The sequence below is a fragment of the Ambystoma mexicanum genome, chromosome 1q (assembly GCF_040938575.1).
Source record: "Ambystoma mexicanum isolate Mex_15411 chromosome 1q, UKY_AmexF1_1, whole genome shotgun sequence".
Classification (NCBI taxonomy): domain Eukaryota; kingdom Metazoa; phylum Chordata; class Amphibia; order Caudata; family Ambystomatidae; genus Ambystoma; species Ambystoma mexicanum.
Window position 1 is genome coordinate 194,290,095 of NC_090922.1, and position 14,463 is coordinate 194,304,557.

Below are 14,463 nucleotides of genomic sequence, written 5' to 3' on the forward strand. Positions count from 1 at the left end.
GTCCCAGGGCCCAGAAAGCCTTGTGGACAATGCAAAGGATTTTGAATAAAATCCTTGCAGCCATTGGGAGCCAGTGAGAGAGTTCAAGTCTGGAGAGATGCTATCCCAGGGCTTGAGGCCAAGGACAAGTCTTGCAGTCCTGTTTTGGATAAGTTGCAAAGGGCGGAGAATAGAAGCAGGTAGACTTAGAAAGAGGCTGTTGCAGTAATCCAACCGACTGAGCTTCTGGGGGAAGGAGAGGAAAGGCAGATTACCTCTAAGGAGGTGCAGTAGGAAGTTTGACTTTTTAGAGACATCAGATATGTGGGCAGGGAAGAAAAGCTTGGACCCAGAGGTTCTTAGCGTTGCAGGTAGGAGGTTGGCCAAGGCAGGCCGGCCAGAGAATGAGGGGAAAGGAGGGTGAGGGTGTGCCGATGAGGAGGATCGCTATCTTGCTAGCATTCAGGCAGAGACCATTGGCGGCACACCAATCCTGAATGGCAGATAGGCAATCGGAGATGAGAGGGCAAGGAGGTGGCCGAGGGAAGCCTGAAAATGAGTTGTCATCAGCATAGCACTAAAAGTGAGAGCAGAAAACGGCGATGCGATGAGCAAGAGTTGCCAGAGATTGGTTAAAATGCCAGGGTGAGAGGTTAGACCCCTGTGGGACACACATGTCAAATTAAGCAACCTACTGGGGTGAAGGGATTGGAATGTGTGAGTGCAGAATTTGGAAATCAATTTACCAGCTGCCATTGTTTAATGAATATGTATTTAAATCCTGTTTAATTTTGATGAGACTTTTTATTTTCTGGCATATGGGTATAAGAAAAAACAAGTGTTGAATTGTTCCCCTCGAGATGCAGCACCACCATGCTTTATCATCCTTAAAACTCTTATGCCTGATTTTCTGATCCTTTCTAGGAGGAAACTGAATCTGAGGATGCTGGGGATTCTGACAGCACAGAAGATGAAGGTACTCCGCGACCAGAACTGGAGGCGTACATGGTTCACCTAGAGGAATCGTACCAGGAACAGCGAAACCTTGCACTTCATGAACGCCGCTGCTTGCTGGAGAGCCTTTCTGAACGGATCACGCGGGGACGAGCCAAGAGAAAGCAGGAACGTAGCGAGGAGTCGGCGGGTTAGTACATAATGGCAGATTGGGAGGAGGGGGAGTTTAGGGGAACTCCATTTCCATCTGACTTAGGAGAAGGGTTGTTCTAGTTGCTAGATAGCCCCATTTCTACTGTTGTGCAGGTTGAGACTTGTAGGCCTGTACATAGAATACAAAACTTAGTAGTCCTTGCAGCCCTAAAGATAAGGGGTGTATCAGCCACTTTTACTCCCTAAAAATAGGCAAATACTCCCAAAAAATAAAAATTGGGAGTACAAATACTCACAACAAAAAATAGGAAACGCACTGGGGACCTTGTGCTCTTGCTTTCACCCACACAGCTCCATGGATTTGTTTGGACCAGTAGTGTACATAGTACCACAGGAAAAACTACTATTGCTGCCTGATTAGAAGAAGTAAACCTCTATCTTTTTAATATGTATGAATAACTAGTTGCAGAGGAAAAATTATTACAAAAACAATTTCTGTTTTCCAGATAAATAATGTTGTCTCGCTTATAATAAAATACTCCTATTGGGAATTGGACTTCTATTTTTACTCCCTTTTTTAAAAAAAAAAAAATGTTTTTAAAAAAGGGCTTCCAACTTAAAGAAATAGGGAGTACGATACTCACACCTCAAAATCTTATCTGGAGCACTGAGTCCAGGTTCTGTTGTTCAAAACCTCCGTGCTGCCTGAAGCTTCTCCTGATGACGTGATGAGTTGAAAGCTATAGATTTATAAACTTCTGTGGAGTGGTGGTTAAGTTGTAAGGCTGTGGAACCAGAGCAATTAAGGTCTTATCCCAGCTTCCCCACTTTAAATGACTTTGCTTGTAGGCATACCACTTTACTTCCCTGTATCTATTTCATCATACCAGACAGAATTATTTATACACGGATCACACTTCAGGTGCGAGTTGCTATTTTTAAAAGAATTGGTCACCAGCATTAATCATTGGGGAAGGGGAAATGGTGTGTTAATTAATGGCCAGATAGGGCTGCTCTCTGTACCCTCTCCTTCCATAAAGTATTTACAAATCTAAATCCTGACCGTTTACTTTCAGCTTTGTAAAACGCTCATGCTACCGATAAACCATGGCAAAAAAATTGAATATATTTAGGCATCGGGTCTATGGGCAAGTTGTGATGGGTGTTTTCCTCCGCACTTTCAGGAGACCCAACCCCATGCGGCATGTAGTAAGAAGGGAGTTTGAGATGTATGTGCCTTTTTGAAGTGTACAAATCTTCCCCCAACATGCTTACATCTAGGATGAACCATTAAAAACAGGTCCTGGATGGCCGATCTTTGGCGTTTCGTCATCTGGCAGTGAGTGGTCACACTGTTGTCTGTGTATTCTGTTGCAAGGATATATGTACCAAGCACTATTGGGAAGTTCATACAGGGGTCCACTGTCAGCCAGTGCAGGATTTTCATAGGCCAAGTTGCGGTCTGAGGGTTAAGACCGAAGATAAGCCGGACATCCCCATTTTCTGTGATCTGCAAACTGTTGATGGCTGTCAGACCCCAGCAGATGCTGTTGCAGTAATCTTCAACCTCGTCCTTATGCAATGGCCATGGTTAGATGGATATACCAGAGGAGAATTTACTGCAGGAGTCACAGGTAATAGTCAATTTGATAACCCACTGATTTGGAGTTTGGATGAAAGGTCTGAGTTGGATATGATGCCAATTTGTCTGACCAATTGTTGCGCAATATATGTGCTGGTCTGTACCTGAAGGCAATGGGATAAAAAGGAGTCGAGGTTGACACCTGACCCAAAAATAGAATCAGAGTTTCGGCAGAATTGGTTGTTGTGCTTACAGCTTTGAATGTGAAGAAGAGTTTGCCACTTCGTCTTGGGCCCCATCTCCTTTCTAGGGCCTGAAACATTTCTTTGATGCAATTCGCTCGCATCTGACCCATATCTGCAGACCATATTAGACCCATCAAATACTGTGTAAGTACAGTGACAAAAGACAGGTTAAATAATTTAGACAAAGTAAGATTATAGCACAGGGACTAAAATACAGGTTTCATTGACGCACTATTACAGCCAGACCCACCTTGGATCTAAAGTTCAATCTTGATGACACCATCTCTGACAAAACACGTGTTGAGGTTAAAGCTAAAACTCAACAACTTTAAAAACCATGCGTCTGCAATATGAGTTCAATGGGTACCGCCATCTCATTATTTTACAATTAGTGGCCATTATTTCTTTGGAAATTAGTGTTGAATGCATCAGTAACACTATACCTGACATTTTCACCTCCTGCCTGTTCTTCCTTATTCACTTTGCTAGTCTACCAGGTTCCACTTTCACCTTTGCTTCATGCCTGCTCATGTGTCCTTTTGATGTGCTTGGATGTGTGGTGGTAAGACACTTCACCAGTTTCCAGCCTCATCCACTGTTTCAGGCTCTGCAGAAACTGATTCCAGATGGCTGTAACCAAGGCGTGCTTGTAGATTTTCTTCATTCTTCCAATGAACCGGTCACGCACTTCTTTCTCAGAGGAGCTCTGTATGCTGGGATGATTGCGCTCTTATGGTTGGGGCGACAGTGGATCAGTAAATCTTGTTCAGATTGCTAATAACTGTTAGTGCTTATGAAACGCAGCAGAGGCTGTGAGCAAGTACCTCTTGTCCATGAAAATATGGCAATCAACAATGTGCTCCTGATCACAGCATTCTTTCTGAAGTGTTAGTACAATGTGAGGAAGTAGCTTCATATGTTTCCTATGCCTTGGAGCTTACATCGCTCTCTCCCAACATTTTATAGAAGCTAGTTCCGCAGTGCCAGGAATGTCCCGGCCATACATGCGTAGGAACATTCCATGTCTGAGCACTTTTCTCCCCATCTGCAGTCACGATGCGTAGTACAGACCTCTAAATACTCTGATGCAATTGCATTCTTAATCGGCCTGAGAAGGCTTAAGGGTATCCCCCTTCACTCAGAACCGTTGCTATACACTTAACTATTCTTCCATTTACATTGCAGACATTCTTGCATTTACTACTTCTTGCTTTTACTTAGTCTGCATCTTTAAATCAATGTGGCAATGCATATGGCTAAGGTTAGAGTCAAGAATAGAATCGGAGGAACACTATGGGTTAAAAAAAGGAATCCCTTTTGTAAAGACTAAGGGAATTTTAGAAGTGAAAGCTGGGACAAGTACTGGTTAGAAGAGGTAAAAAGTGACTAAGTGATGTATGGCAAACCGAATGAAGAAGTAAAGACAGACATTTAGGGAGGTCTAGGTTTCACAAAAATGCACTGGATGGGATAACTTTCAGCGAATTGGTGAGGAAACTCTGCACTCGCACTACAGCAAGTGAGGGTTGAGAACTCAGTCCCTGGGATTTACCAGGATCGTTCTGCCCTCACATCATTCTCCCCTCAGAGCACAAATGCAGACCTAAATATAAAATCTGTTTACCCTGCACTGAACTGCCAGGAAAGAGGACCGCTTTGAGCCAGGATGTGACTAAGAAAGAACAACTCCTCTGTATTGGAGTAAGAGGGCAAGGTTCGAAATTGCCATGAGCTGGGAGTGATTTAGCTCCTGGTTTAGCCAGTGGGAGCCTGGTTAGCTTAAAAACATCTTCCAGGAGCTAATTTGAACTCTGCAGCCAAATGTTTCCATGCAAATATAGCTATGTAGGTTTGGGAATGTGTAAAAAAAATAGATTAAAAGTACACAGCTACAGGTCTTTTAAAGAATATTGTATAACATATAATGGCAAAAAGAATTTGTGTCTTGCGCACATGTTTATATTTGTACGAACTATGTTCTAGTTCAACAGCAGTAGCTCCTGCTTAACAGGTTATGCCTGATGCCCAAGAGCTGCTTTTTGCTCCTGGTCAACACATCCTAATTTAGATGCCTGAGATGGTCATTTTGTTTTGTGTAGAACGGCTACATATGTTACCTTGGTCTGATAGCAAACATTGTCTGTTTAAAGATCAAGTAACAAGAGGAGATAATACTAAAGCTATGGTCTTGCCATAGAATCCAACTTGGTGGGTGTCAGAGGAGACACGTAAATAAACAAAATAGTTTGAAGTTGAGTACCTTGTCATACAATGCAGTAGATATTGGTGGAGGTTTTTAGTTTTGGTTGCTGTATCTATCGCTGGTCTTTTAAAGTCCCTGCGTGTCAGTACCCTGTAACTTGACCTGAAGGAGACGAGCTGTACTCAACAGGTTGTTTTGCCTTCCTGGAAACATGATTTCGGTAACCACCCCTTGCACCTGGTGTGGGTAGGTTATTCAAGCTACTCGCCCTCATGGATTTTTGTGGTCTAGATTCTGCAGCATCCCTTCAACCGTCTTTCTCCATTGATTTGTATTGGGGCTTCATTCTTTCCTGGGTCTGTCTGGTCCTGGAACATGGAAATGGAACTCTTACTGGGAGTCTCCTCTGAAGACCTCCTGGGTTTGGTTTCACATGTGTCCCACCTGTGGGATGAAACACAAACTTGATTTTATCCCATAAGCCTATTGAATGTCATGTTACTTTCAATGGGGAAGTTGTCTTTAACTACTAAACTCCAAGAAAGTGATTCTTGAAGGTACTCTCCTGAACAATTACATTCTTTGGAGTTTACTAACAAGCTAGAATTTTAGCTGGTATTCCTGATTCATTAGTGACTGTTAAATCAATGCATTCCACTCCTGCCTACTGAAATGTACAAGGATACAATGTCTGGGTATTCTTACTTTGTCTCTGAAATGGTACTAGCAGCGTAATGAGACCAATCGGTCTGATACTGTAGGCCTAATCTGAATCTTAGTTGCCCTCTAGGTCCTGTTATGATTTGCTCCCTCTCCATCCCATCTAGGCATTATATTGCTTATAAGGTTTAGAAATACAGTTGATTTTACAGTTCCCCCTTCTACTCCCTGACTCTTAAATAAATCTGCACAATTACTTCCCCACAAAGTAATTACCTCAAATTAATTTACTACGTGAAACGACGAAATACCCTATACATTTTTCAGTAGATCTGTATTGGGAATATAACTGTGCCTGTCCACAAGCCTCGCTTACCTCCTTTTGAGTGAGGCCTAACTGCTTTGCCATAGCTACCAATTTAGAGAGTCTGGCCATTTTTTGGGTGGAACACCTGCGCAAAAATCTCCTTCACAGCTACTCTCTTCATTCCAAAGATTGGACTGTAATTGGTTGGTATCTCTACCGCAGTGTTCAGCATTTTGAGCAGTTTTTTAAAAAATTTTAATGGTGTATTTTAAGCTTTTGGGGGAACATCACCACTCTGAATGAAGTCAAGATGGGTGTGATCTCTGGGAGACCCAATTTCATGACTTTATGGTTTGAGATATCTGCTGATGTAGACAGCTTGAAATCACAACTTAAAGCTGGATAGTTCTGAAGATTACTGGGCATGGTCGAGGTATGGGTGGGAAAACAGTGGTGAATAAGGTACTAAAGAATTCATGGCCATGTGCAGCATATGGGTCTATCTTGGCAGGACGAGATAATGTTGTCCCAGAAGGACTGAGCTGATGGCAGAGGGTTTAATCCTGGCAGGAAGAGGGAGCCAAATCGTGGAAAATCTAGCGAAGTTCTCAGGAAGTTATCGGCGGCATCTGTGCAGCTTTGGATGTAGCATTTAGTGTCATTCTTGAAGGTTTGCGTTTGTAGCCTCTTTTGTGAATGAGGCAGCCCTGGAGGTCGGGGTGTGGGGATTTGGGATGAGGAGAGATAACACCCTTCTCAATGGATACCATAGGTTTGATCTCAAATGACATAGAAGAGCCTTCAAAAGGCATTGTTAGAGTATATGTATTTCTTTGTGTGAAATCCCCTCACCTGTTTTGCTGGACACCTGGATTTTTTGTTAATTCTCCTGAGTAAGTGGGAACCTTTTCCCCCACTCACTCTGTTAGGATGCACTGTTCCATGGCACGAGGCACCTGCCGCATGGCGCGCCATGGAGTGCTGGCACGGAACGCTGGGGGCTGGGAGGTTGACAGTTGGTGAATGCCAGGGTGACGGTGGTGGCTGCCTGAATGTCCATGTACGTAATAAATAAAGGAGTCTCTTAACTTACTTGAGGAAGTTTTCTTTACTGTAACCTAGTGGCGACGAGGGATCACATTGTGTGTGTGGGGCCCGTACAATCAAAGGAAGGCTCGACCGCGTGTGGTGACCGAATCTGAGGTAATCGAACTGTGAGGCCCAGTGGATCCCATCACTCTGGCGGTGAACAAAATAAGCCGGAAGGGGCAGTGTGGGTTGTGTGCAGTGTTGACAAGGAAGTGACGTCAGCCTGAGGAAGGAAAGACCAGAGGGGCATAAAATTAGCACTTTGACCACACAAGGGGTTCTTTTGGTTTAAAGAATTGTATTAGGTTGCATGGGTTAGAGGAAAAAAGCCTGAAGTGTGTGTAAAATGTTTGTCGGCCACAAAAGGGTGCCAGGAGGCCATCAAAAGACTTTGCAGCAGGTTTTACAAGTAAAACCATCACCGCCACCATCATTTTTGGCTACACCTGGCAAGCATCCTGTGAAGTGGAGGTGTGTGGTTCAGGGCGTTTGAGACCTATTTAGCTGCTTATGATGGAACAACATATAAGCCAGAGAAGAAGGCTGCTTTGCTGATTAATACGCTGGGACTGGAGGGGCAAACCGCCTTTCATTATTTGCCCAGGGTGCAAATAGATGGTGATGATATTGATGAATATGAGGAAGTGGTTCTCTGGATGAAGAAACATTATGCAATGCAAACTAATGTCATTTCGGAAAGAAACCATTTCTATGTTCACCAACAAGGGGTGGATATGTCAGTTGAAGAATATGTAGCTGCACAGAGGATATTGGCAGCAGACTGTGAGTTTGTTCAATTAGTTGATCAGCACTTAAGAGACCAGATTGTTGTGTATTGCAACATCACAATGATCCAAGAAAGGCTATTAAGCTGCAGGGATCTGACGTTACACCAGGATATATATATATGTAAAAAAAACTTTGTTTAAGGGACATTATGGTTAAGTTGCCCTACTAAAAACCCATGAAATTCACTAAAAAAAACTTTATAAACTTGCCATTATGGTTCAAAGTAAAACCGAAAAACCCCTGAAACTCGCCAGTTATGGTAGGCTAAGCAACCGTAACTGGCTGCACCACTGTGCACTGCTAACACTAACACCCAAGGACATCAAAGATGATATCACCAATACCTCTCCATACTGGTCACAATCAAGATAAAACATAGGTGTCCGCGATGTCTGTAAATGAACAAAATGGGAGTATCCTAAGGACAATATACCTGTCTGTACCGTCCGCAGCCAAGATGGAACTGTCCGTAGAACAGGCGCGGTGGCCAGCATGTCCGTAGTCCAACAAAATGGAGGTGTCCTAAGGACACTGTACCTGGCCGTACACTCAACATACCATCTACCCACATGCGCACCACACCCATAAGTACTGCGAACATCGTGCCTGTCCTTAACTGTCCGTCTCACTTGTGTCACACTTTTTAATTAGTTTCAGGACCCGAAAACTGTCCGTAAAACTCCCGCGCGCGCATGCACACGTCTGTTACTCTGCATTTGGTGTCCAGCGGGCACCCATTTCCTTCGCGGATGTGTTCACGACGTCATCATGTGACCGCACCCACGCTGAGCGTGTGGACTAATTTGCGCAGTTTGTCTGCTTCCGCAACATTTCAAAAGAACTTATACAAACATGGGAAATTATTTTACAGTATAAAATCACCATTTCACATGTCGCATACAATGGCCCCACCTTTCAACGTATTGTTTAGAATTTTTGCAACGCTTTTGAGTGATCGATAAGGTCAAAAGGCGCACCCCTCCCTATAAAATGCCACACCCCCGTGCTCATCTTCATTGTACTTCTGGCTATAGCAGATTGAGTTGTGCTGCCTTTACTGCTGTATCGAAGATTAGCCAGCCGACCAATCATAATGGCATCCATGTCTGCTGTTGCTTCATTAGCCTCAGCACCACCCCCAAACCCTTCACCGCCACCACCTCCCCAAGGGCCTGCAGAGGGAAATACGTGTGAGGATTTAGAGAGCGAGGAAGAAGAGAATGAGGTGGAGGAGCTCCGAACTACAAGGACTCGCCGGGAGTCGTGGGTGTGGCGGTTGTTTACCATTTTTGGAAACGTACCAAAAGCATGTGCGAACCAGGTCAGGTGTAACCAGTGCAAGTCGGTGCTGAGTCGCAGGAGACCTGATGCGTACAGCTTTGGTACGACAACCATGAAGTGACACCTAACTTTGTTCCACAGTGCGGACATTCGCAAGGTGGTACCATGTGAAGAACGTAGTAGGTTGAGTTCCTCCACAGCATCCTTCGTGTCCGATCCTCTCACCACAAGAGACACTCCTGTGGGAGAGCGCATCGCTCCAGCTGCCTCACAGGCCATTCACGATGCTGTTGACCCTTACCTTGCGAGGGTCACAATATTGTGTATGTACTGCGACGCAGTACTCTGCGGGGGGGAAGAGTCTTCGAAATGCTTTGGAGACTACGGTCACGGAGCACCAGAATAACTGCTCCCTACCTAAGTAAAGGCCACCCTACATCTTTCTCTCTCCACCTGCCCTTTCTTATCCCCGTGGTTGGTGCCTCTTCCTTTCCCTCATTTACCCTCCTCTCCTAGTGTATCGTGTGTTGAAAAATAAAAAAATGGAAAACAACAAAAAATACAAAAAAGGCTCTTTTCAGAGCCTCCTTTCTCAGTTTAACAATGGAACTATCAAGTGACCGGTGAAGGCCCCCGCTCATTTTTCAAAAAGTCAGCGGACAGTTGTAGGACGCACAAAAATGGAGGGTGCAAGCAGAGCAAAACCAATGCACTTTTCGCTGGGAGTAAGTGGTGGCTCTGAAAAGAGCCTTTCGGTGGTGTTTTGTGTGTTTCAAAAACTGTGGATTCGAAAAAACGGATTGCCAAATAGGTGACTATGAATCCAAAAAAGGTTGCAATGCATTTTGTACATTCCGAGGAAAAATCTGATTGCCAGCATATGTGAGATGGACTCATCTCTGCGAAAAATGAAAGTTCTGCGAAACAAAATGTTTTCATTGTGGAATGAGGACATGCCAACATCTCTTAGAAAGGCACAAACAGCCTTATTGACATTAGGCCTTGCTTTCTCCATTTGTGTACCAAATGCAGAAGAACGCAGCCACATTTGTCTTTGTGCAATACGGGAAAAAACTACTTGGCAATTTGCAAACATGTCCATAACCTTCGCAAGTCCTTCCTTCAGTGCAAATTGGAAAGAAATTCCAGAGACAAGCCCTAAACTGTTTCCTCCACAATGAATGATAATTATATCAGGATGACGCTCTGTCTGTAAAGTAGCACAGAGAGGTACCAAGTCCAGCCACTTCATTCCACGTATTCCATGCCACTGCACTTCCACATGAGAAAATCCAAGATCTGCAGATATACCGCAACTTTCTGCATGCACCTTCAACCAATGTATCCACAAGTCTCCCAAAATCCAGATAATCTGTTTTCGAGCACACAGAGCCATAGCTGTCTGGTCTCCTGTCAGGAAAATGACGTTCTCACTAAATCTCTCCGTTCAGAACAGACCCACTGAACTTTACTGACCAATCCCTAGCTTCGCACATTCTCATTTGCATGCGTCTCCACCCCAGAAACCCTGTTGGTAATACATGCTGCCTGCAGACTACCGCCATGTCCGCGGACACGTAGAGGATCTGAGCGTGACGACTGTACATTTAAATAGTATTCCCCTTTTCCCCTTTAAGGTGGGCTCTGAAAAGAGCAGTTTTTTTGTTTTTTGGGCAGATGCCTGACAGACATCTGTTATTTTGTATTTTTTTTTACTTTTTTTTCTTCTTACTTTACTCCTACAATCATTACAGAACATTCTCCAAAACAAGCCTTACATTCCAAAAGAACATGGCATTTCCCAAAAAAGATCACAAAACACCATTTGCTTCAAAATAAGCCACTTTACTGGAAACAATGTTCTCGTGGCTGCAGAAAAACATACCAGCTCATAACATGAAAGCACGCATGCCGTGATTGATGTTACACCTCCCAATACTTTAATCAGGACAGAAAACGGAACGGTTGTCCCATTTTCCTCTAGGGAGTAAGCCAGAAAAAATTACTTTTGCAGTTGGAAAGATGTTAATGACTGCTTGCACCAACTGTTCCAAATCTTCCAACAAAGTACGTGAAGTACGTAATGGCAAGCACCGTAGTGCAAAACTACCACATGGGGACTGGTCATCCTACGCATATCTCTGCAAACTTGGAGAATTGCTGCAACATTGCAATCGGTCGCAGTGCTCCACACCACCTCCATTCCTCTGACATCGGAATTGTATGCCACATGCCTACTTTCGGAATAGTGCTGTAAACCATGGGCAAAAATATCTCCGAGCACCAACACTCTGACTGTCTTCAACTCTGCCATCTTCAGTACACTCACCGTCTTTCGACACAAATGAACAATGTGAACATCTGATTGGCTGATGCCTACTGTCCCCTTTCCATGCTGGATTTGCTGTAGAACCCTGTATGTGGCACGGCCTTCCTGCGGCCAAGCGCGGTCTACGTGCGGCACGTAACTCTTTGCCAGTCCTTCTACCCTTTCCACATCACTCGCGAATCCCTTCCCTCATTGGACACAGCTAAGCAGTCACACAACCACCAATCACATTCAAGATCTCTACATCTAACTCCGTCATCAGAGTTCCGCACTTCAAATGTACTATTGATCACTCTGAATGCAAATTTCATATCATTGCAAAGCACCTACATCAAAAATTACTGTGCAAGTGTCGCAGATTTTTACTTGCAGCTCCATGCATTCGCACATGCATGAGTACAAAGTACAGGTATGCATATTTTATTCAGAGAACGTATGCAACCCTTATGATTTCATTTAAACAAATGAATGCCACAAAGTCTGCATAGCTAATACATACCAACGCTCCCCCTTTAAGTGCAAGACCTCCGATTTTTCATTGAGAAACCGCACTACTTCTTACTGTCTCCTGCATAACCTATACATACATAACAACCCTCCCGATTTAGGCGTGAAACTCGATTTTCCATTAGAAAATGTCACAATTTTTTACTGTCTGCCACCTAAATTGATGTTACTTCGAATGCGATCCTATAAGAAAAATAAACGCTCCTGATTGCTGTGGTGACATCTCCCTCTGAGGTTCTCCTGATTTTTCACATTTGTATTTATAATATGAAAGTAGTCAAATTTTTCCCATCTACTATAATGACCTATCACGTACAAACCTCTCTGCTATGGACAACACAGCTTAAAAAAAATAAGGGATTTTCATGAACTGAAAAATGTACTCATTTGCGAAGCAGGTTCAACTAACATACGGCAAATAACGTATAAAGGCTGCACATAGTGAAATGAAATGCACACATGCACTGTGTTGAGATATCAAAGGAGAATACTCTGCCGAAAGATGCAAAATGAACGTGTACATTAACATCACTGCTTTAAACACACAAAGTTACGATCTTCTTCCTTTTACAATTGCAGCGAAGACTACTCTCCTGAAAATCAACAGCATCTACTCTGCAAACAACATATCCGAAGAAACCTGGTCATTCCGCAAAAAAAGGTAAGTACAGTACTACCTTTATATTCTTACTGTTCCTCAAAGAGACTGTGTGGGTTATTTATGTAATTTGCACACCAAAAATAACATTGATTTCTGAACCATTCTACCCACAAATCCCCATTTATTAAACAAAGAATAACAGGCAGAATGGCACACACATCCCTGTGTTTTTGGAACACAAATAACATACAGAAGCCTTAGAATGTTAGTACTACAAAAGAAATAGCTGGTTTAATGTTATACCATTATCTTTACTATTAATGCTTCTCCTCACCACTAGCTCACTTTCTACTCTCATCTGAAGCACAGTGTAGAAATATACAAACAGAAAAATAGCCTTCCCAACTCATTGTAACTACCCAGTGCATATTCACACACCACCACAAACAGCTTACGCATTAAACTCATGCACGCATGCACACAGCACACATACATTGTACAACAGACCAAACCATGCCTTCTTTTTTTCAACAGACCACAAAGAATGCCTACCAAAAAGCAAGTCTGTAGAAAGGAACACAGAAATAGAGCAAATGAAAATAAGTGTCCAAAGTAAGCATCCATCTGTAGCAGATTTTGTAGAGAACGTTGGAACAAAACAGTTAATACAGTCATTTAGCGAAACAAAGGAAGCTTCAACTACCAAAACTTTGGCTCCTCTATCAAAATGTGGTACGAAACAGAAAACGCTTTACAGAAAGTCGGCTACCAGTAACTGCTACCAATGCTCCTATTAATCCTGATATAGTAACAAGAACCCATAGTAAAAAAAGTATTTTAGCAAAAATGTTTAGCCACAGAGTCCTTCAGAATCTAATAAAAAGAGGACCGAAATCATACTCCACCCTTAAAACCTACCGTACAAAATTAATCCTACAAGCTCTCATAGACCGTGCAATCCTCAAAAGGAAGTTAAATAGGATGAAACCACTAACAAAACGAAGTACTAAACTACAAAAGAAACTTCTCAATAAACGGAATGTCAACAAAAATAACTTCTTAAAAATTTGTGCAGGGGAATGAAGTAGCACAACAACCACAGAACCATATTTTAATGAAGAAGCATACAAACAAAATCAAACAAACACAATTGCCATTCATAGCCGTGGACGAGGGTATGAAAAAATCAATAATACCATCATGGAACAAGAAACACTGCTTACAAAAGTATTCCCTGAAAACTCAGAATTACCTCTCCATTCGACTGAACCAGACCGTCCAGTATACAAATGGCCGTGCATGTCAATGTGTAACATTCCTAACAAATCTTTCAAATCTTTACGTCGGTTCCTCAATCAGTATGTGAAAGGTAAAGACAAAATCAAAATGAAAGTCCTGCAAAATATGGATATCTGTCCAGTGCGCAAATACACAGGACTCCAAGTACATTCATTAGCCTGCATTTCAGGACCTATTTGCAAAAGCACCTTCCATGATATCAAAAGGATATCAGTACATCATTCAAATGTAAGAAATATAGTGTATAAACTGTACTATGCTAAAAGTCCAGCTTTAGAATTAGCCAGTTTAAATAACTCTCTTCTACATGGTACACCCAAATACCTACAAGAAATCGACTGTATCCAGAGAAAATATTTTGGAAGTGAAAGCCACTTACAAAATGCAGTAGTTTTAGAATGGACTGGCAACAATTCTGCACATAGCAACCTTTTATTACACACATACAAAAAAGAAATACTAAAATTTAAAAGTACATCGGCTGA

General features: G+C 42.7%; 1 protein-coding gene across 2 annotated transcripts in view; it reads left to right on the forward strand.

Annotated features, from left to right (window-relative positions):
- Positions 1 to 14,463, forward strand: part of TSEN34 (tRNA splicing endonuclease subunit 34) — a 229,371-nt gene that overhangs the window by 142,217 nt on the left and 72,691 nt on the right. For both annotated transcript variants that reach the window (XM_069637307.1, XM_069637317.1), the window contains exon 3: positions 904 to 1,123. In XM_069637307.1, the coding sequence (XP_069493408.1) occupies positions 904 to 1,123 (220 nt within the window). The remainder of the gene's footprint in view (positions 1 to 903; positions 1,124 to 14,463) is intronic.